This window comes from Crinia signifera, chromosome 4 (assembly GCF_055691185.1).
Source record: "Crinia signifera chromosome 4, ASM5569118v1, whole genome shotgun sequence".
Lineage (NCBI taxonomy): Eukaryota > Metazoa > Chordata > Amphibia > Anura > Myobatrachidae > Crinia > Crinia signifera.
In genome coordinates this window covers 321,629,253-321,653,545 of record NC_139220.1, presented here as the reverse complement: position 1 = coordinate 321,653,545, position 24,293 = coordinate 321,629,253, and the positions used below count along the sequence as shown (strand labels likewise).

Genomic DNA, 24,293 nt, shown 5'->3' with positions numbered 1-24,293 from the left:
AGGGGTATAAGCCGCCGTACTAAACAAACACCTGTAACATGACTGCCAGAGAGAGTGTCTATTAAAGAATTTATTAACACATATAGAGGCTGTGACATCCTTTTTCCTTTTTCCCCATACTACCAATACTAGGTGTATTACTAGATGCTATTAAGCACAAGATTGTTCATACCTAGGGGAATTGAATCATTTCACTGCCTATAATCATTGGTAATCATACCTCTGATAACATCAGTGCTTGAATGACAGATTAAGTGTGTGACTAAATTACCAATTTCCCTGGAATTAAACCAGTCCAAGGATCACACTACATTTTAATATCTAAATATCAAATTATTTTTGTGCCATTTATTTTAAATAAAGTCTAAAATAAAAGCTATGTTTTAATATTATCATATTACATCTTTAACCAAACGAGTGCGCCCAAAAAGCGTTTTTTCTTTCTTTTGTCGGACTCTTCCTCTGACGAAAAAAACCCCAGTGTTCACCATTGATTCTAAACGCTGGGCGCACCGCCAACCAAGCAACTACCAGAATTTGTCAAGTATAGTAGTTCATTAAGTTGGTACAAAAATCATTACACAGATTACAAGTCTGTGCGGATCTTCAACCCCTTTCTTAGCTCCATCATAGTATCTTACATATTACTCTGTGCAGCAGGTTATTGTATATAAAGGGGTATCTAGGTGACAGCCCCATCATAGTATTTTACATATTACTCTGTGCATCAGGTGAGTGTATATAAAGGGGTATCTAGGTGACATCTCCATCATAGTATCTTACATATTACTCTGTGCATCAGGTTAGTGTATATAAAGGGGTATCTAGGTGACAGCCCCATCATAGTATCTTACATATTACTCTGTGCAGCAGGTTAGTGTATATAAAGGGGTATTTAGGTGACGGCGCCATCATAGTATCTTACATATTACTCTGTGCAGCAGGTTAGTGTATATAAAGGGGTATCTAGGTGACAGCTCCATCATAGTATCTTACATATTACACTGTGCAGCAGGTTAGTGTATATAAAGGGGTATCTAGGTGGCAGCTCCATCATAGTATCTTACATATTACTCTGTGCAGCAGGTTAGTGTATATAAAGGGGTATCTAGGTGACGGCTCCATCACAGTATCTTACATATTACTCTGTGCAGCAGGTTAGTGTATATAAAGGGGTATCTAGGTGACAGCTCCATCATAGTATCTTACATATTACTCTGTGCAGCAGGTTAGTGTATATAAAGGGGTATCTAGGTGACAGCTCCATCATAGTATTTTACATATTACACTGTGCAGCTGGTTAGTGTATATAAAAGGGTATCTAGGTGACAGCTCCATCATAGTATCTTACATATTACTCTGTGCATCAGGTTAGTGTACATAAAGGGGTATCTAGGTGATGGCTCCATCATAGTATCTTACATATTACTATGTGCAGCAGGTTAGTGTATATAAAGGGGTATCTAGGTGACAGCTCCATCATAGTATCTTACATATTACTCTGTGCATCAGGTTAGTGTATATAAAGGGGTATCTAGGTGACAGCTCCATCATAGTATCTTACATATTACTATGTGCAGCAGGTTAGTGTATATAAAGGGGTATCTAGGTGACAGCTACATCATAGTATCTTACATATTACTCTGTGCAGCAGGTTAGTGTATACAGTATAAAGGGTTATCTAGGTGACAGCTCCATCATAGTATCTTACATATTACTCTGTTCAGCAGGTTAGTGTATATAAAGGGGTATCTAGGTGACAGCTCCATCATAGTATCTTACATATTACTCTGTGCAGCAGGTTAGTGTATATAAAGGGGTATCTAGGTGACGGCACCCTCATAGTATCTTACATATTACTCTGTGCAGCAGGTTAGTGTATATAAAGGGGTATCTAGGTGACGGCACCCTCATAGTATCTTACATATTACTCTGTGCAGCAGGTTAGTGTATATAAAGGGGTATCTAGGTGATGGCTCCATCATAGTATCTTACATATTACACTGTGCAGCTGGTTAGTGTATATAAAGGGGTATCTAGGTGACAGCTCCATCATAGTATCTTACATATTACTCTGTGCAGCAGATTAGTGTATATAAAGGGGTATCTAGGTGACAGCTCCATCATAGTATCTTACATATTACTCTGTACATCAGGTTAGTGTATATAAAGGGATATCTAGGTGACAGCTACATCATAGTATCTTACATATTACTCTGTGCAGCAGGTTAGTGTATACAGTATAAAGGGTTATCTAGGTGACAGCTCCATCATAGTATCTTACATATTACTCTGTTCAGCAGGTTAGTGTATATAAAGGGGTATCTGGGTGACAGCTCCATCATAGTATCTTACATATTACTCTGTGCAGCAGGTTAGTGTATATAAAGGGGTATCTAGGTGACGGCACCCTCATAGTATCTTACATATTACTCTGTGCAGCAGGTTAGTGTATATAAAGGGGTATCTAGGTGACGGCACCCTCATAGTATCTTACATATTACTCTGTGCAGCAGGTTAGTGTATATAAAGGGGTATCTAGGTGATGGCTCCATCATAGTATCTTACATATTACACTGTGCAGCTGGTTAGTGTATATAAAGGGGTATCTAGGTGACAGCTCCATCATAGTATCTTACATATTACTCTGTGCAGCAGATTAGTGTATATAAAGGGGTATCTAGGTGACAGCTCCATCATAGTATCTTACATATTACTCTGTACATCAGGTTAGTGTATATAAAGGGATATCTAGGTGACAGCTACATCATAGTATCTTACATATTACTATGTGCAGCAGGTTAGTGTATATAAAGGGATATCTAGGTGACAGCACCATCATAGTATCTTACATATTACTCTGTGCAGCAGGTTAGTGTATATAAAGGAGTATCTGGGTGACAGCTCCATCATAGTATCTTACATATTACTCTGTACATCAGGTTAGTATATATAAAGAGGTATCTAGGTGAAAGCACCATCATAGGATCTTACATATTACTCTGCGCATCAGGTTAGTGTATATAAAGAGACTAGATTGTAAGCTCCTCCGAGTAGGGCCCTCTTCCCTCCTGTTGTCAAAGCCCACTTCTCTTCACATTTCACTCACAGCTCTCCTTTACTCCAACACTCAGTGACCATCTTCGTCTGCATACTCATCTCCATCATTGGCCTCAAGCCTCTAGTTGTATGTTGATTGAGTCCTCACTACTTACATTTAAGCTGTAATGTGCATTGATCTGTTGCGCTCTTTATTTGTACTATATTTTTGTTATTTATTCAATGTTATGCCAAGTTTTGTCTCCCTGTATTGTTCCTTTGTACGGCGCTGCGAAACACTTGTGGCGCCTTATAAATAAAATAATAATAATAATTGTGAAGACACCCCCTCCCCCGCCCGCTGCTGCCACTGATCTTCCTGCCGCAGGGTCCTCAGTTACTGTGCATGGGCGACATCATGACATCACCTTCGCGCTGCATCACTGGGAACGCTGAAGCCTCAGAGAACTTCTCAGAGGCTTCAGCAGATATTTACATGGCTCTTCACACCGTCGTAAGGGGCTGCGCCCCCTTAATTTGTGAACATTTGTATATGAGAAAGATGGTTAGAATTGTATGAAAGATGGCCTGTGTTGCAACTTGAGTTATAGGTGAAATGTGTTACATAGAGAGCATATGATGTGGAAGGGGGTGTGTATTGTTTTGTTTAATTAAAAAGCCGTTACAGAGTAAGATGTACATTGATAGTGTGGATGGTACAGTGACATTTGTGTTGTTTATGTGGGTGTGCAATAGTATACAGTAGTAGGGTGTTTCTGAGTCAGCGGCTCCCCACTGGCGGAGGTCACGACACAGGAAAACAGGAGGCTGGGTAGTGATAGGGGTGTGTGGGCATAAGGGGGACTAAAGAGGAGGGTGGGGGACACTGTACAGCTTCTGCCAGTGGGTGAGGGTCCATCGTGGCAGTACAGGATGGTGGCCCTTAGTCAGTGTCTCCTCCTACTGGGTGGGAGTTCGGGTGCATGAGAGCAGGAGGCTGGGCTATGAGGCATGATAGGGGCATGTGGGCAAAACAGCGCCAGCGACTCCCCAGTGGTGGAAGTTACGGTTCAGGAGAGCAGGAAGCTGGGTAGTGATAGGGGTGTGTGAGTATACGGGGGACTAAAGAGGGGCTTAGGGGTGCCGTGAATTGTGGGAGGGGCGCGGGGGTGCCGTGAATCAAGGAAGGGGGGGCGCAGTTGTCGGCGAATCGCGGGAGAGGGCGGGGGTCCGCAAAGCGTGGGAGGGGGCGTGAATTGCGCGAGGGGGGGTTGCGAATCGCGGGAGGGGGGTGCGCGGGGGGTTTGTGAATTGTGGGAGGGGGGGGGGGGCACGGGGCGCGATGAATCACCTAGTTGGTTATATATTCTTGTAGAAGGATGGTAGGATGTTGCTGTCATTCAGAATGCATTTACATAAACAGTAATAGTAGCAGTAAAAGGTCTGACTTAAAGCACCTACAGTAAAACAGAACAGGTGTTATATATTATACAAAGAATTGGTTGATGATGTGTAGGTTGACATGCACATAGTTCATAGTTGTCACTGGAAAAAAATTGCTACACGAAAAAATCAACACAGAAAGTTCAACACATGTAAATGTTGACATAAGTGTGGCACTTCATCGGTGTCCATGTCGACACATGAGAATGAATATGAAAAATAAATCTTCAAAAACTCATGTCAACCTTTTTCATTGTCGACCATAGCCGTGCCAGTATTTTGCATGTGCCATTTAATCCTGGGGTTGCCGTGAATCGCGCGCGGGGGTGGGGAGGGAGGAGGTGAGGGGTGTCCGCGAATCACGGGAGGAGGGGTCGTGGGTGAATGCCGTGAATTGCGGGAGGGGGGGTCGCGGGGGGGGGTGGGGGTGCCGCGAATTGTGGGAGGGGCGTGGGGGGTTGCAGTGAATCGCGAGAGGGTGGGTCACGGGGGGCGGGGGGGTTGCCGCAATGACAGGAGGGGGGGTCAGGGGTGGGGAATCGCGGTAGGGGGGGTCGTGGGGGGCACCGTGAACTGCGGGAGGGGGGGCCCGGGGGGTTGGTTCGAATTGTGGGAGGGGGGGTCGCGTGGTGCCGCGAATCGCAGGAGGGGGGGTGTCACGGGGTGGGGTCGTGAATCGCGGGAGTCACCGAGGGTGCCGCGAATTGCGAGGGGGGTACTGCAAATCGCGGGAGGGGGGTCGCGGGGGGTGCCGCGAATCGCCACAAGAAAAAATCAACACAGAAAGTTCAACACATGTGAATGTTGACATAAGTGTGGCACTTCATCGGTGTCCATGTCGACACATGAGAATGAATATGAAAACATTAAAAAAAAGAAAAATAAATCTTCAAAAACTCATGTCAACCTTTTTCATTGTCGACCATAGCCGTGCCAGTGGTTTTGCATGTGCCATTTAATCCTGGGGTTGCCGTGAATCGCGTGCGGGGGTGGGGGGGGAGGGAGGAGGTGAGGGGTGTCCGCGAATCACGGGAGGAGGGTTCGTGGGTGGATGCCGTGAATTGCGGGAGGGGGGGTCCCGGGGGGGGGGGGTGTGGGTGTAGCGAATTGTGGGAGTCACCGGGGGTGCCGCGAATCGCCACAAGAAAAAATCAACACATGTAATTGTTGACATAAGTGTGGCACTTCATTGGTGTCCATGTTGACATATGAGAATGAATATGAAAACATTGAAAAAGTGAAAAATAAATTTTGTCAACCTTTTTCATTGTCGACCATAGCCATGTCAGTGTTTTGCATGTGCCATTTAATCGTGGGGATGTCGTGAATGGGGGGGAGGGAGGGAGGTGCATACCTCCCAACATGACCCTCTCCAGGAGGGACACATTGCTCTGTTTCTGGACTTTCTTCTTAATTTATGGATTGCCATCACCTGTGCTTAAACACCTTTCTTATCAATTACCCTGTTTAAAACAGGTGATGACAATCATATATTAAGATGGAAGTCCACAACTCAGCGTTACAGCTCCAGACACACTTTGAGTGACAGATGTAGCCAAATATATAAGAGATATCTAGGTGACAGCTCCATCATAGTATCTTACATATTACACTGTGCAGCTGGTTAGTGTATATAAAGGGGTATCTAGGTGACAGCACCATCATAGTATCTTACATATTACTCTGTGCAGCAGATTAGTGTATATAAAGGGGTATCTAGGTGACAGCTCCATCATAGTATCTTACATATTACTCTGTGCAGCCGGTTAGTGTATATAAAGGGGTATCTAGGTGACAGCTCCATCATAGTATCTTACATATTACTCTGTGCAGCAGGTTAGTGTATTTAAAGGGGTATCTAGGTGAGAGCTCCATCATAGTATCTTACATATTACTGTGTGCAGCAGGTTAGTGTATATAAAGGGGTATCTACGTGACAGCTCCATCATAGTATCTTACATATTACTCTGTGCAACAGATTAGTGTATATAAAAGGGCATCTAGTTGACATCTCCATCATAGTATCTTACATATTACTCTGTGCAGCAGGTCAGTGTATATAAAGGGGTATCTAGGTGACAGCTCCATCATAGTATCTTACATATTACTCTGTGCAGCAGGTTAGTGTATATAAAGGGGTATCTAGGTGACAGCTCCATCATAGTATCTTACATATTACTCTGTGCAGCAGGTTAGTGTATATAAAGGGGTATCTAGGTGACAGCACCATCATAGTATCACATATTACTCTGTGCAGCAGGTTAGTGTATATAAAGGGGTATCTAGGTGACAGATCCATCATAGTATCTTACATATTACTCTGTGCAGCAGGTTAGGGTATATAAAGGGATATCTAGGTGACAGCACCATCATAGTATCTTACATACTACTCTGTGCAGCAGGTTAGTGTATATAAAGGGATATCTAGGTGACAGCTCCATCATAGTATCTTACATATTACTCTGCGCATCAGGTTAGTGTATATAAAGAGATATCTAGGTGACAGCTCCATCATAGTATCTTACATATTACTCTGAGCCTCAGGTTAGTGTATATAAAGGGGTATCTAGGTGACAGATCCATCATAGTATCTTACATATTACTCTGTGCAGCAGGTTAGGGTATATAAAGGGATATCTAGGTGACAGCACCATCATAGTATCTTACATATTACACTGTGCAGCTGGTTAGTGTATATAAAGGGGTATCTAGGTGACAGCTCCATCATAGTATCTTACATATTACTCTGTGCATCAGGTTAGTGTATATAAAGGGGTATCTAGGTGACCGCTCCATCATAGTATCTTACATATTACTCTGTGCAGCAGGTTAGTGTATATAAAGGGATATCTAGGTGTCAGCTCCATCATAGTATCTTACATATTACTGTGTGCAGTAGATTAGTGTATATAAAGGGGTATCTAGGTGAGAGCTCCATCATAGTATCTTACATATTACTGTGTGCATCAGGTTAGTGTATATAAAGGGGTATCTAGGTGACAGCTACATTATAGTATCTTACATATTACTCTGTGCAGCAGGTTAGTGTATATAAAGGGGTATCTAGGTGACAGCTTCATCATAGTATCTTACATATTACTCTGTGCATCAGGTTAGTGTATATAAAGGGGTATTTAGGAGACCGCTCCATCATAGTATCTTACATATTACTCTGTGCATCAGGTTAGTGTATATAAAGGGGGAATCTAGGTGTCGGCTCCATCATAGTATCTTACATATTACTCTGTGCAGCAGGTTAGTGTATATAAAGGGGTGTCTAGGTGACCGCTCCATCATAGTATCTTACATAATACTGTGTGCAGCAGGTTAGTGTATATAAAGGGGTATCTAGGTGACAGATCCATCATAGTATCTTACATATTACTCTGTGCATCAGGTTAGTGTATATAACGGGGTATCTAGGTGACATCTCCATCATAGTATCTTACATATTACTCTGTGCAGCAGGTTAGTGTATATAAAGGGGTATCTAGGTGACGGCTCCATCATAGTATCTTACATATTACTCTGTGCATCAGGTTAGTGTATATAAAGGGGTCTAGGTGACAGATCCATCATAGTATCTTACATATTACTCTGTGCATCAGGTTAGTGTATATAAAGGGATACTGTATCTAGGTGACAGCTCCATCATAGTAGATTACATATTACATCTGTGCAGCAGGTTAGTGTATATAAAGGGGTATCTAGGTGACAGCTCCATCATAGTATCTTACATATTACTCTGTGCATCAGGTTAGTTTATATAACGGGGTATCTAGGTGACCGCTCCATCATAGTATCTTACATATTACTCTGTGCAGCAGGTTAGTGTATATAAAGGTATATCTAGGTGACAGCTCCATCATAGTATCTTACATATTACTCTGTGCATCAGGTTAGTGTATATAAAGGGGTATCTAGGTAATAGCTCCATCATACATCATCACATCCTACATAAGCTACTGACCTACCGCATCTTCAACAACAACAAGCCCTGGTACAACGCCCAGCTCAGACAACTCCGCCGAGCCAAAGAGGAGGCCTACAGCAACGGTGACAGACCATAACACAACCGAGCCAGGAACTCCCTAACAAAAGAAATCAGGCTAGCAAAAAAGTGGTTCTCTGACAAGCTGACAAATTACCTATCCACTAATGACCCTGTATCTGTGTGGAAAGGAATGCAATCTATAACCAGCTGCAAGAAAACACCCAAAGCCACCGCCATGTACCAAGACCTAGCTGATGAGCTGAACAACTTCTATTGCAGGTTTGAAAAAGTAGCCCACTGTGAACCAAACCATACCCTCTGTGCTCCCCCAAATGTCGACAGCCAACTCCAGTCACTCCAGGTCACCCAAGTAGAGGTGGAGGAGATGTTCAAGAGGGCCAAACCAAGGAAAGCGCCAGGTCCTGACGGGTTGTCATCATCTGCCCTGAAAGTATGCGCGGGTCAACTTGCCCCCATATTCACCAGGATCTTCAACAAATCACTGGAGCTACGCAAGGTTCCCTCCTGCCTCAAAAGCTCCACTATTGTTCCAGTCCCCAAGAAATCAACTATTACAAATCTGAATGACTACCGGCCGATAGCTCTGACGTCTGTGATCATGAAAACATTCGAGCGGCTGGTACTGAACCACCTGAAAGATGTGACTGACCACCAGCTAGACCCCCTCCAGTTTGCCTACTGATCTAATCGATGCGTTGAGGACGCAGTCAACCTGGGCCTGCACTACATTCTGCAGCACCTGGACATGCCTGGTACCTATGCAAGGGTCCTGTTTGTCGACTTCAGCTCGACTTTCAACACATTCATCCCCAACATCCTCCACCCCAAACTACTCCGCCTAGGAGTCCCTGAAGCTACGTGTTCTTGGATTGTGGACTTTCGGAATGATAGAAAGCAAGTTGTGAAAGCGGGGGAATTCACCTCCCAAGTATGGTCCATCAGCACCCACTCAAAACTGTTGAGATGGTAGTGGACTTTAGGAAGAAGGCTGTTGGTGTTCCTCCACTAAAAATTGCTGACAGTGTGGTGTCGCTAGTGGACTCCTTCAAGTTCCTAGGAACCACAATCTCCTGGGACCTTAAATGGGGGCCCAACACTGATACTATTGTTAGAAAAGCGCAGCAGAGCATATTCTTCCTTAGGCAACTGAGAAAGTTCAACATCCCACAGAAGCTTCTGCTCCTCTTCTACTCTGCACTTGTGGAGTCTGTACTTTGCTCCTTAATACTGGTCTGGTATGGCTCCACCAGCGAGAGAGGCAAATGCAGACTCCAAAAGGTAGTCAGAACTGCAGAAAAGATAATCGGGACAGACCTTCCCTCTGTCCAGGACTTGTACCTGTCCAGAGCAAAAAAGCAGGCAACGAAGATAGTCAAGGACCAACTACATCCTGGCCATGGCTTGTTTAACCTGCTGCCATCAGGCAGACGCTACAGGGCTATTCCCTCCAGGTCCACCAGAAGCCTAAAAAGTTTCTTTCCTCAAGCGGTTCAACTGTTGACACTCATGAACTCATGAACTCCTCACTGTCTAGTTGCGCCATAACCCTTTGCACATAATCTAACACAGTGTCCCCTCGGAAAAACTTTCTATATGACTGTACATGTTCCCCCACCTGTTTATATTGTTTATACTGTACGCTGTTTACTTGTTATCCACCTGGCTGCTGCACAGCAAACCGAAAACAAATTCCTAGTATACGCAAGTATACCTGGCCAATAAAGCTGATTCTGATAGTATCTTACATATTACTCTATGCAGCAGGTTAGTGTATATAAAGGGGTAGTGTTCATGCTAGCACCCGCTATTTTTGAAAACCCATGCAGTTCCTTTTCCCTGCCTGGGGTGCCGCTGTTTGCTGTAGTGCTTCTAGCACAGTGTGGTCTGTATATCAGAACTGATATGCAAACCAGACCTGTGCTAGAAACACCACAGCAGACAGTGACACCCCAGGCAGGGAACAGGAACTGCATGGGTTTTCAAAGATAGCGGGTGCTAGAATGAACACTAAAGGGGTATCTAGGTAATAGCTTTATATTACACTAATGTTGTCACTGTTTGAGTGGATCAGGGCTTTATCTGAGACTGAAACAATCACTCATACACTCTGTCACACAAGTGCATAGACCATGTATAGTCAGTAGTGTATGTTCTGTGCAGCTTAGGTCAGAGGATAACAATTATTCAACAATTATAGACACATTTATAAACCATGTATACTGTAGGAGGGTAAAGGTCTTTGTGCTACATGTGTGTCTGCAAATAGCCTCCCATTACTTTGGCAACACAAAGATGTGTCCACATACATTCACCACAAGTTGGGTTACACATAACATGTGAGTACACTGTGACACAGAATCGCCAAGTATTTTCGTGTGACTTTTTCCTGTTAAATGCATATTATTCACAAAGTGATGCGAATAGGACACACATGCAACTTCTGCTTATTTAAAATATGTGGCATTCCTATATACTGTGTGTGACCGGTGCTGTATCTTCATATGAAAAACTGGAAAATACTAAAGTAGCATTTATTTTATAGACACAATGTAGGCATTCCACATATTTTAATTAGCAGAATCTGCTTGTGCGTCCTTTCCACATTGGTTTGCAAATAAGATGCATTTTAATGGAAAAGATGCTCAGTGCTACAGTCCCACTATGGCATGGCGGGACTAGAAGTGCAATTTAACAGACAAGGAGGCTGGGTGTGTGTGGACACATCTATACACAAATGTATGTGGTCAGTGACTATTTGCTATTGTGTATAAATATATATATATATCTTCTACAATATAAGTAGTGTTATCCTAGTAACCATTATGCTTTTATATATTCACTTTCTTACAGGACATAAAAGGAGCAGGATTCTAACTAAGACGACGTGGAAAGGGACATTGTTCTCTGATCAAGCCAACTAAATACATCATATCTCCTTACACCTCAAGAGGAGGAACAAAAGCAATTTTATTTTCTGGATAGACAAAACCTTCAGCAACTAATTTGTTTCTCACTTCATACATGATGAGTCACACAGGAGAGAAACCACATGTGTGCTCTGAGTGTGACAAAGGCTTTACATGTAAATCACATCTTCTCAGACATCAGAGGAGTCACACAGGAGAGAAACCACATGTGTGCTCTGAGTGTGACAAAGGCTTTACAACTAAGTCACAGCTTCTAAGACATCAGAGGAGTCACACAGGAGAGAGACCACATGTGTGCTCTGAGTGTGACAAAGGCTTTACAACTAAGTCACAGCTTCTCATACATCAGAGGAGTCACACAGGAGAGAAGCCATATAAATGTTCTGAATGCAGCAAATGTTTCTCCCAGAAGTCACATCTTGTCCAACATCAGAGGAGTCACACAGGAGAGAAGCCATATAAATGTTCTGAATGCAGCAAATGTTATTCTGATAAATCACAGCTTCTCATACATCAGAGGAGTCACACAGGAGAGAAGCCATATAAATGTTCTGAATGCAGCAAATGTTATTCTGATAAATCACAGCTTCTCATACATCAGAGGAGTCACACAGGAGAGAAGCCATATAAATGTTCTAAATGCAGCAAATGTTTTTCCCAGAAGTCAAACCTTGTCCAACATCAGAGGAGTCACACAGGAGAGAAGCCATATAAATGTTCTGAATGCAGCAAATGTTATTCTGATAAATCACAGCTTGTTATACATCAGAGGAGTCACACAGGAGAGAAGCCATATAAATGTTCTGAATGCAGCAAATGTTATTCTGATAAATCACAGCTTGTTATACATCAGAGGAGTCACACAGGAGAGAAACCATATAAATGTTCTGAATGCAGCAGATTTTTTTCCCAGAAGTCACATCTTGTCCCACATCAGAGGAGTCACACGGGAGAGAAACCATATAAATGTTCTGAATGCCGCAAAAGTTTTTCCCAGAAGTCACATCTTGTCCTACATCAGAGGAGACACACAGGAGAGAAGCCATATAAATGTTCTGAATGCAGCAAATGTTTTTCCCGCAAGTCCCAGCTTGTCCTACATCAGATGAGTCACACGGGAGAGAAGCCATATAAATGCTCTGAATGCAGCAAATGTTTTTCCCTGAAGTCACTTCTTGTCCGACATCAGAGGAGTCACACAGGAGAGAAACCATATAAATGTACTGAATGCAGCAAATGTTTTTCCCGGAAGTCACAGCTTGTTATACATCAGAGGAGTCACACAGGAGAGAAGCCATATAAATGTTCTGAATGCAGCAAATGTTTTTCCTGGAAGTCACAGCTTGCCATACATCAGAGGAGTCACATAGGAGAGAAAATAAAAATGCTGTGAATGCAGGTAGTGTTACTAGGAAGACAATACTGATCACTGATGTCACTGTGAGGGCCTGAATGCAGCAGGTTTCATTAGTAAAGGAACATGTATTACCAGAATATGCATTCAAGGGATACAGTTTTTACTTCAAGTGTTTTCTAAAAATCAGCCTAGATAAAGACAGGAGTGGTCTGACAAGTGGACTTGGGGCACTTATTCCCTGGGACGTCTCTCTCTTAGGAGCTAGAGCTGCAGTATAACTACAGACAGGGGCTGCTGGTACTGGGCTCTGTAATAAACAGCGGTTCTGCTAGTGCCAGTACTGAGCTCTGTAATATACAGCTGTTGCGCTGGTGCCGGTACTGAGCTCTGTATTATACAGCTGTTCTACTGGTGCCGTTACTGAGCTCTGTAATATACAGCTGTTCTACTGGTGCCGTTACTGAGCTCTGTAATATACAGCTGTACTGCTGGTGCCAGTACCGAGCTCTGTAATATACAGCTGTTCTGCTGGTTCCGGTGCTGAGCTCTGTAATATACAGCTATTCTGCTGGTGACGGTACTGAGCTGTGTAATATACAGATGTTCTTCTGATGCCGGTACTGAGCTCTGTAATATACAGCTGTTCTGCTGATGCCGGTACTGAGCTCTGTAATATACAGCTGTTCTGCTGATGCCGGAACTGAGCTTTGTAATATACAGCTGTACTGCTGATGCCGGTACTGAGCTCTGTAATATACAGCTGTTCTGCTGATGCCGGCACTGAGCTCTGTAATATACAGCTGTTCTGCTGATGCCGGTACTCAGCTCTGTAATATACAGCTGTTCTGCTAGTGCCGGTACTGAGCTCTGTAATATACATCTGTTCAGCTGATACTGGTGCTGAGCTCTGTAATATACAGCTGTTCTCCTGGTGCTGGTACTGAGCTCTGTAACATACAGCTGTTCTGCTGGTACCGGTACTGAGCTCTGTAATATACAGCTGTTCTGCTGGTGCTGGAACTGAGCTCTGTAATATACAGCTGTTCTGCTGATGCCGGTGCTGAGCTCTGTAATATACAGCTGTTCTCCTGGTGCTGGTACTGAGATCTGTAATATACAGATGTTCTGCTGGTGCCGGTACTGAGCTCTGTAATATACAGCTGTTCTGCTGGTCCCGGTACTGAGCTCTGTAATATACAGCTGTTCTGCTGTTGTCGGTACTAAGTTCTTTAATATACAGCTGTTCTGCTAGTGCCGGTACTGAGCTCTGTAATATACATCTGTACAGCTGATACTGATGCTGAGCTCTGTAATATACAGCTGTTCTCCTGGTGCTGGTACTGAGCTCTGTAATATACAGCTGTTCTGCTGGTGCCGGTACTGAGCTCTGTAATATACAGCTGTTCTGCTGGTGCTGGAACTGAGCTCTGTAATATACAGCTGTTCTGCTGATGCCGGTGCTGAGCTCTGTAATATAGAGCTGTTCTCCTGGTGCTGGTACTGAGCTCTGTAATATACAGCTGTTCTGCTGGTGCCGGTACTGAGCTCTGTAATATACAGCTGTTCTGCTGGTCCCGGTACTGAGCTCTGTAATATACAGCTGTTCTGCTGTTGTCGGTACTGAGTTCTTTAATATACAGCTGTTCTGCTGTTGTCGGTACTGAGCTGTGTAATATACAGCTATTCTGCTGGTGCCGGTACTGAGCTCTGTAATATACAGCTGTTCTGCTGTTACCGGTACTGGGCTCTGTAATATACAGCTGTTCTGCTTATGCTTCTTACTGAGCTCTGTAATATACAGCTGTTCTGTTGGTGCTGGTACTGAGCTCTGTAATATACAGCTGTTCTGCTGATGCCGGTACTGAGCTCTGTAATATACAGCTGTAATGCTGATGCCGGTACTGAGCTTTGTAATATACAGCTGTTCTGCTGATGCCGGTACTGAGCTCTGTAATATACAGCTATTCTGCTGCTGCCGGTACTGAGCTCTGTAATATACAGCTGTTCTGCTGATGCTGGTACTGAGCTCTGTAATATACAGCTATTCTGCTGGTGACGGTACTGAGCTCTGTAATATACAGCTGTTCTGTTGGTGACGGTACTGAGATGTGTAATATACAGCTGTTCTGCTGGTGCCGGTACTGAGATCTGTAATATACAGCTGTTCTGTTGGGGACGGTACTGAGATGTGTAATATACAGCTGTTCTGCTGGTGCCGGTACTGAGATCTGTAATATACAGCTGTTCTGCTGATGCCGGTACCGAGCTGGTGCGCTGTGTTGGGTGCTGCTGCTGCACACCCGTCCTGTTCTTTCAGGCGGTAGCCGGTACACACCCATCGGGGACAGCAGCGAGAATGTGTGTTGACATTCTCGGCTTCTCCCCTGAACCGGAAGCAGGGGTTAAAGTGGGCCAGAACGGGGCAGAACTGAGTTCCGGCAGTTCAAATTGAAGCCGGAACTCAGTTCCGCCCCGTTCAGCCTCACCATGCCTGACCATAATTTCATGAATATTTCCCCCAGCGTCCAGCGAGTGCAGAAGGCGGATGGCTCAGGCTTCATTAAGCCATATTAGAGCTCCGTCCACCCTCCGCAGACTGCCCAGTTTCGCCCTGCAGCCCGCCCATGTGTGTCCCTGACAGACAGTCACACTCTAGATGCAGCGCTGCCACTGATGAGAGTAAGGACTCTGCTGAGAGACAGACAGCGTGACTCAATGTCTGCCTCTCAGCATTGATTCATCCTCTCATCAGTGGCATAGTCAGTGCCAAGCAGACAGTGTGTACGGCTATCCCTGCCAGCCGTACACACTGTAGTCAGTGTCTTACCGCCAGCCGCCGCTACCACACATGGAAGCTGACTGACATATAGGCTCTGCTCAACCCTGTCAGTCAACCTGAAAATATGCATAATAATAAGGTGGGGGCGGAGCTAAGGGGGATGATAGGAACAGGCACATCCAGCCGCCTCCAGTCCCTCTGCTGATGTCAGAATGCATCTGCGTGTGCTGATAAGAGGTAAGGAGCTGCAGGCAGCTGCTCTTTTATCCATGCGGACGCTGAGGGAAGGCACAGGAAGGTGCTAGCATTACCAGTTACATATGTATGGCACTGTGGGGGCATATATGTGTCTGGCACTGTGGGGGCGAATCTGGCCTTGTGGGGGCATGTCTGGCACTGTGAGGGCATATATGCGTCTGGCACTGTGGGGGCATGTCTGGCACTGTCTGGGCCTAGTGTCCATTAAACGAGTGAGACGGACGGAGATTGTAACTGCTCCGACAGCAGTGGAATACTGCGTTTTAATGCTGACACTGTGCGGTTCTGATACCGCCTGATTTGGTACGTGACCGAAATTGTTTTAAAGAATAAAAACTTTTTATTTGGTTAACTGCACTATGTAGCGCTTCTGCCCTGTGCTCAAATTTTTTGACCATGGTGTTGAGTTGTTTATCCGTCTCACTGATGGTGTCCGTGATTCTGCAAACTCTCAGAAATTGAGAGTAGGGCAGACTTTCAACGGTATTGCGGGGGTGGAAACTATCATGGCGCAATAGAGTATTACGGTCTGTGGGCTTTACAAACAGAGACGTATGAAGTTGGCCATCAGTGATGGATATGGATAAATCCAAAAAAGGGATGGTACTGCAACTGGTGGAAAGGGAGAGCTTGATGGGGTGAGCAGAGCCGTTCTGGGTATCTACCAATTCAACAAGCGGGGCTAGAGGACCCCTCCACAAGATGAAGAGGTCATCTATGTACCGTACATATAAGTCCATACAGGAATTAACACTGGGATTGTCAAGAAATAAAGATCTCTCAACCTGCCACATGTAGGCGTTTGCAAAGGACGGGGCTACCGGGGAACCCATCGCACACCCCGTCCTTTGCAAATAGTAGCCTCCATCGAAAAAGAAGTAATTATGTGACAGTGTGTGACTTAACAATTTAGTGAAAAAGTCGACAGAAGGTCCGTGGTACAATGGATTGTCACGAATAAGAGTGGCCACTGCCTGTACCCCTGCACCATGCGGGATATAGGTGTAAAGGCTAGTGACATCTAGAGTCGCCAGAGAGATGTCAGTCATGTCTGGGTTTTGATTGAGAAATCTTTGTAAGAGAGTGGTGGAGTCACGCAAGTACGTCGGGATGTTTTGAATACAAGGTTGTAGAAAAGTGTCTAAGTACACCGCTATAGGTTCGCACAGCGACCCTCTGGCAGAGATGATGGGTCTGCCAGGGGGCGCTGTGCGTCCTTGTGTAACTTGGGAATGCTATAAAAAAGAGGTATGACAGGGAAGGCTGTGGTCAATTTTCTATGCACTATGTCGGAAATAATGCCGTTGCTCTTAGCAGTCGACAGTAAAGTGTCAAGGGTCTGCTTGAACTTGACGGTGGGATCTCCCTTAAGCTTTTCGTAAGTATTGGGGTCATTAAGAAGACGATAACAATCATTTCTATAATAGCTGGTATCCATGACCACTATCGCTCCCCCCTTATCCGCACTGCGGATTATGATGTCAGTACGCTGACTAAGCTCCTTGAGAGCAGTTCTCTCAGCTGCAGGTAGGTTAGGAAATACCTGGGGAGGGGGGTTGGGGATGGCAGAGTCCAATAAGCGAGAAAAAGTTTTGATGGAGGCATTAGTCGACTGTGGGTCGAATTTGGACCTAGGGCCTAGATTTTTTTATCGCCAAGGGTAAGGTCTCTTCAGCTGCTTGAGCCGGATTTTTAGAAAAATACTCTTTGAGTTTCAGGGTTCTGTGGAACCTGTAAGTGTCCACTGTCCACCGGAACTTGTCCGGGCCTCTAGAGGGAACAAAGGATAAGCCTCGGCTGAGGACTTGCATTTCTGCGGTGGATAGCGGTGTGGAAGATAAATTAAAGATTATGTCCTTGATCCCTTCGGTGGCTTGCGTCTGGACTTTGCGGCGGTTTTTGCCTCCTCGCCTTGTAGGTCTTTTGGGCCGGTTTTGCCCCCGGCCCTGGTGTTGACCCCTAAAGGGCTCGGACCGCGGCTTGTAGTAGGACCTCCTCTGCGAACTGTGACGGTGTCACTTCCAGACGTACTGGAGTGTTGGAAGCGCTGCCGGTAACCAGTGCGCCCTCCAAATCTGCCACGGGTGGATGTTCTTGATGTGTTGCCCAACCACGGATAGACCGCGTGTTGCTCGTAGTCTAGCTGTACTTTTTTTAATTTGTCCTTTTTGAACCGTAAGAGTTTTGTTTTATAAGATTCAACTTGGGCTGTAAGCTTATTCAGCCACTTCGTGGATGGGTCAGCTGTCAAGGAGGCAAGATTGGCGGCTTCAAAGGAGGTGATTTTAGTCTGGGTGATGGAGTGTTCTTTCTTGGATTCTTCTATTACTAAAAGCATAAGATCCATAGAACACTTGTTCAAAATGGATATCCACCTTTTGCAAAAAGGCACACTGTACCGACCTATAGTAGGGGTGTTATGCACCCTAAACCCTCTGGGTATTTGTTTATTTCTATAGTAATCGGATAGTGTGCGGGCATAGCTCCACCAGCCTCATCACGTCCCGCAAAGCCAAACAATGGTGGGACATTGTTAAAAGTGATCCAGACCTTCCCATGTTTCGGAATACTAAGCTCATGCCCAGCTACAAGCGTGGCCCTAATTTGAGAGATTTGCTCATAAAAACTGAAATTACTAATTTTGACGTACAGTCCCGCAATACCAGGCCCATGAGAACAGGGTGCTACAGGTGCGTGGGTTGCACTACATGCAGCTACCTCGTCACCTGCAAAGAGATAGCTCACCCATTTTCGGGAAAGAAATTTGAAATCAAATGGCCGTTAACATGTACAACCAGTCACGTCATTTATGTTATTCAATGCCCGTGTGGGCTCAATTATGTCGGCAAAACCGACTGTACCTTCAAGGTACGCATGGCACAACACCGAAGTGCCATTAGGGCGGCGCTTGCGACGGGCAAGAGCGAACAACCGGTGGCCCGGCACTTTGCCCGGGCTAAACACAACATGGCCATGCTTCGCTATAGAATTGTGGATCACATTCCTGCATCAATCCGTAGGGGCGACAGATCCAAAAAACTGTTACAATTGGAGTCACAGTGGATCTTTAAATTAGACACACTGGCACCCAAGGGTCTCAATGAGTCCTTGGGGCTCCACAATTTTCTCTAAAACATTAGATGACTTCTCTTTGTTACCCTTGGCATTTTCCATACAGCCTTTCCTGACAGAAGGTACCCTGCTCAGGGTCACTTCATTATGTACTCGACCATGTAGTTCATTCATATATTTTGAGCTACTTGGGCAGATGCTCTTTGCATAGCCCCCAGGGACATCATTGCCCCCTTTCAGGCGTTCTTCGGACAGCAGCGTTATACCCAGCAGTTAGTGCTGTGAGCACAACCTACACTCATGCCACAGACATGAAGTATAGCTACACTACATCAGTTTAGCTCAACCTTTTGGTTTTTTAAAAAAATTTCCTTTATTATTTTATTTTTTCATTCTATGCATTTCTTGTTTTTGCCCACTAGATGTCAGCACCTCCCCACTTGTTGTTGTTTGATCGTTGGTTTATATTTGCACTAATGTGTTTGCATGCTTTTTTCCTAGGTGCTGTGCCCCGGATACTTTCACACTGTACTGACACATTTTTGATGTATGCATCTCCTGTTTTGATTACACTGTCACCATGTCTGTATAATGTCGTTTCTTGTCCACCTCCCACAGCCCGCCCCACGTGACTGCAGGCCAGCCCCGCTCTGACGCGCCGGAGGGATGACACTGTCAATCACGGTGACGTCATCACGGCGCGGCCACACCCGGAAGTATGCCCAGCGGTCCACGTGAGAGAGCGCAAGCTGCAGGAGGGGGTAAGTGACTGAGCTTATTTAATGTGTTGTATTTTACCACTGTTCACCTTACCGCTTACCTGTCCTGACGAAGGGGGAGACCCCGAAACGTAGACGGACGTTTTCATGACTGAATAAACAGTCTCTTGTTTTCACCGCTAAAAAGACCCTGAGTGCCCTTTGTCATTGCTCTATATATATACCAGGGGCTGCAAGGTCCCTATTGCTGGCACCGGGGCGCTTCAACCTCACCTTGGCTCAACTTAAGACCTGAAGTGCCGGATCTATCCTCTGTCTCTCTCTCTCTCTCTCTCTCTATATATATATATATATATATATATATATATATATATATATATATATTCTATCCTCTGTCTCTCTCTCTCTCTATATATATATATATATATATATATATATATATATATATATATATATATATATATATATATATATATATATATATATATATACACACAGAAGTACCAACACACTCGCCATTCCTACGAATGGGGTGCAAACAGCACCCACTTCCCAGGGTGGGGTGCGGTGGCCTGTGACCACACACTCTAGTAAATACAAACACAGGGGGCCCAGCACTCACTACAACAAACTAACTCACCTTAACATTCAAATAATTAAATAAATAAATAATGGGGTTTTAGTTCATGAATTGATCAATGCATTTAAGCTTGCAGCCCATCGCCAAGGGACCCCATTTCACTGCAAGTCCTACACTAACAACTGGTTTTCTTAGGAACCTGGCAACTGCTTACACATCATAGCTAAAATGAACATGTGTTTTTGTCTTGGGTTAAAGCTCAACTGCCAAGTACCTTATGGCTTTTAAAGGTGAGACAATCTTAAACACAGCACCTGAATTAGTATTAAAGGGGCAGCTGTCACAGGTTTCAGGTAAATGAGCTTATCTAGGGTGCATGAGAAAGCTATGATCACAGTAACAGAGGTTAATTAAAAATCAACCCAAATATATAGGTACAGAAGTACTAACACACTCGCCGGACTCAGATCAAAATGCTTTTGCACATTTCTTATTCAGGTCAAGTCACAACTTTTCCACACTAGCCGATTTTGAATTTCTCAATATCAATTTATTCACTCTGACCTAATGAAGCGTAGAATAATCACCCGGCACTGCATGCCAAATTTCAGAGCAAAATAGTAAAAAATGAGCAATTGGGAGCAATCTAAACTTTCAACTGTCTGCCACTTCAGAAGTGGCTATTACCGTTTGTAATGAAAGTCTATGAGGGGATTTTTGGGAAGGCAGAACTCAGGGTAGAGGAATAATTAAGACTTGGGGGTTGTTTTATTAGATAGAGCTTGTCCCAGTGTAGTGCCTTTTGGGATTAAGGTTTTTCAGATAGTTAGTTTTCTTTAATTTATTGAAACATGCCCCATTATAAAGATTTCAACTTGTTGTGCCTGCGCAGTGGCCACCAGCAGGGGGTGTACACAGAGAGGCTTCATTTGGGTGCACAAACATGGCTGACCAACACAGCCAGCAGTATGTTCCTGAGAGTAGAGGAGGCTATGCCAGGGGCATGCCAGGAATTGTAGCCTTGAGGTGTGAGGGAAGTTGTAGTCCATACACAGGGATAATAGATGTGATGTGAGGTGCCGGCTGAGGACTACCATTCCCAGCATGCCCTGCGGCTGCAGCCTATCTGCTCCTGCTGTGGCCACAGACTTTCGGCACGTTAGGGGAGGAGGCGGCGGGGAGAGATGCCTGGAGACACCAGTAAAAAAGAAAAGATCAAGCCCAACCATCCCCGCCAGGTGTGCACACCTGCTCGCAGGATGTGCCCGCACCCTGATTCGTTTTGAGAATCCCCCAATGGCGCTGCTGCTATTCCTGTGGCAGAGGTGATGTTACTGTGCAATCAGTGATAAAAGTGGGCACAATCTGCACAGTGGAGTAAGCAGTGCAGGGGAGTTGCTCTCCCCAGCCTACTCCGCTGCTATCCAGTGTTGCTGAGGCAGCGCAGCAGCGAGGGGTGAATATAACAGCGGCACAACTGGTGCATCCATCTCAATGGTGGCCTGGAGCAGCCCCTCAGCCAGTACATGTTAAGCCATTTAGGGCCACAGCAGGTGTCTGGTAAGTGGTACTGTACATTAGAGTATGTGCTGCCCGGCAGCCACCAGGCAGATGGATTCACTTTATCACACAGGCCTGATGTAGTCTACCCTTCCACATTCTTTCCCACTGCCCTGTAAAGTTAAACAGACCCCCCACTGCTCCTAAGGATGAGGACTGGATGTAAGGATGTCAGTATTAAGGCAGACAAAACCTCCATTGCACCTGAGGCTGAGCTGCCAGACCCCCCCCCCCCCATTGAAACGCCTGATGGTGTGGTGAAATAAATTAATTTATTTAAATATGTATAATGTAAGGGGCACCCAAAAATCACATCCTACCCCACCCCTAATCCCCTTTTGAGTGCGCATTTTCCACCGAAAATGTTGCAGTTGCACGCTCACCTGGACTTGCTGGAGCATAAGGCCATATCTGCGCCTTCCATCCAGCCCACAACACCGACCCCACACGTGTCCCACTGAGCACTACCAAAAGGAAGCTGTCCAAGAGCCAAAGCCTGTTTGTCTGAGCAAAGCTAGTGGGGCACCTTCTGATGTACCAGATGAAGGCAAATGTCATGTTGGTGCTTGGGAAGGGAGTGGTGGTCAGTCCTGTGCCCTGCCTGAGTCATACAAACTGTAATACTTGGGGGGTCTTTGCTTGGTAGATGCTGTGTGTCCTGTGCCCTAATGCTTTGAACACTTTAATAATTGTGTGTGGGTTGGGGGCAGGTTCAAGTCGAGTTCCCCTTACTTGGGTATGGATGTCTGTCGTGTCGCCGACCCCTGGACATTCTGATAACTGGGGATGAGGGGTCTGTCCGGTAATGTTGACCCCATCTGACTGATAATTGGGGATGGGAAGGAAGGGGTCTGTCCCGTGTCCCTGAAATCTGCAACTCTGATATTTGAGGGTGGGGGCAGAAATTGATCTGAGAAATCTTATTTTGAACGAATAGCCTATAGGAAATATTGCACTCTCTGGCCACTGAGTGCATCACTTTTCCTGTGGTATGTATCACTTCTATTCTGTATCAATAACTTTTTAACCCACACCACATACTTTTGTTCAGCTTTACAGCAAGTTGCTGATCCTGGTTGGGATTGATGTTGGGATTCCTGGTGGCAATCAGGATGCCTTCATTGGTATTGTGAGCACCAACATCCCTGCCACCAGGATGCTGACAGGTGTACTGTATAAGATGGTAAGGCGCATTGGTTTTGCATCATAGCCTGGTAATCTAAGGCATCGAGACCTATCTATTAATGTTTGTGGGATATTCACAAAGTAAATATTGAGTTACTTCTATGCAGTATCTATTAGGATCTCAGAAATCTGCCGTGGTCCCCAATGTTTTGCTTGCAGAAGTAGCCCCCTTAGGTCTAAGTGATATTGATGAGACATGGGATGCCTGCCAGGCAGGGCCGGTGCCACCACTAGGTAGCGTTAGGCATGTGCCTGGGGCGCCGGCCACTTGAGGGTGGCACTTGGGAACAGTCACCCCCCTCAGTGGAGCCTGGTGAGTGGCATCCCCCTGGAGCAGGTCGGCAGTGGCGCTGCCCCCCCCCCCCCCGTGAAGCCAGGTGAGTGGTACCTTCTTCCCCCCCCTGGAACAGGTTGGAGAGGCGGCTCTGTAGCGATGCGGCCGCACATCCCCCCCCTCGTGGAACAGGTCGGCGGTGCCTGTCCCCACGTGTAGCACCCCCCCCTCCATGAGCGGCATCCACACCCATGCCCCCTGCGAGTCGGTGGAGTGACTGGCACCCCCCCCTGCCTGGGGCGCCTTGCACTGGCCCTGCTGGCATTAGGTGTCAGTTCCATAAGCTTCACTTCATGGTGAACCCCCCCTGGAACGCTGCTTATATCTCCTGTCCTGCAGTAAGGGCAAGGAGAAGTGAGGAGCATCTTTGACACAAACAGGGACCTTTTTACACACGCCCCAAAACCCCCTCCCCCTCTCCTGACCCACCACCTACCAATCAGAATAGCTGTAACTGGAAGCCAGCAGCTATAGTAAATATGGTTGCAGAATAAATCGCCAACAGTCGGGATTCCGATGGTCAGTATACCGATGCCGAAATCCTGACTGTTCAACTGCCCAACATTCGCAATTCCGTCCAACAGGGTCTATTCTCCTTCGTGGGGGTCCATCAAAATGTAATTTATTTGCAATAAGCGGAAGTGGTTACAGAAGCGATCCCTGGTATATGAGATTGTGTGTAAGTACATTGTACTGATAAGGATACCGCAATAAGGGTATCGGTGTAGCGTGAAGTATGCTGATAAGGTACACTACGTGGCATTACCGTTGCATGACAGTGGTCACTTGTCACTTTTTGTTCGCTTCATTGATGACATCCTGTTCCTATGGTCAGGAGATGAAGAGATCATGTTGAAATTGAAATGGTGGCCATACACACGCAGATTTATCTTCAGATCTGGCTGGCTGGAACAAAATCCTGGTTATGGATGAGAGCAAATGACAGTTGACCATTTGCTTGGAAATGCTGGAGAACTGACAAACTGTCACTCATCCATAACCATGTTTTTGTTCCAACCAGCCAG

At 45.4% G+C, this 24,293-nt stretch overlaps 1 protein-coding gene across 5 annotated transcripts in view; it reads left to right on the top strand.

Annotated features, from left to right (window-relative positions):
* Positions 1-24,293, top strand: part of LOC146075941 (uncharacterized) — a 188,970-nt gene that overhangs the window by 87,831 nt on the left and 76,846 nt on the right. For 2 of the 5 annotated variants that reach the window (XM_083185641.1, XM_083185640.1), the window contains exon 3: positions 11,348-19,910. The exons of 1 other annotated variant lie outside the window; for it this stretch is intronic. In XM_083185641.1, coding sequence (XP_083041767.1) covers positions 11,519-12,817 — 1,299 coding nt within the window. In that variant the 5' untranslated portion in view covers positions 11,348-11,518 and the 3' untranslated portion in view covers positions 12,818-19,910. Of the gene's footprint in view, positions 1-8,755; positions 8,839-11,347; positions 19,911-24,293 lie in introns of those variants that run through there. 2 more of the 5 variants (XM_083185642.1, XR_014473674.1) reach the window with 2 other exon arrangements.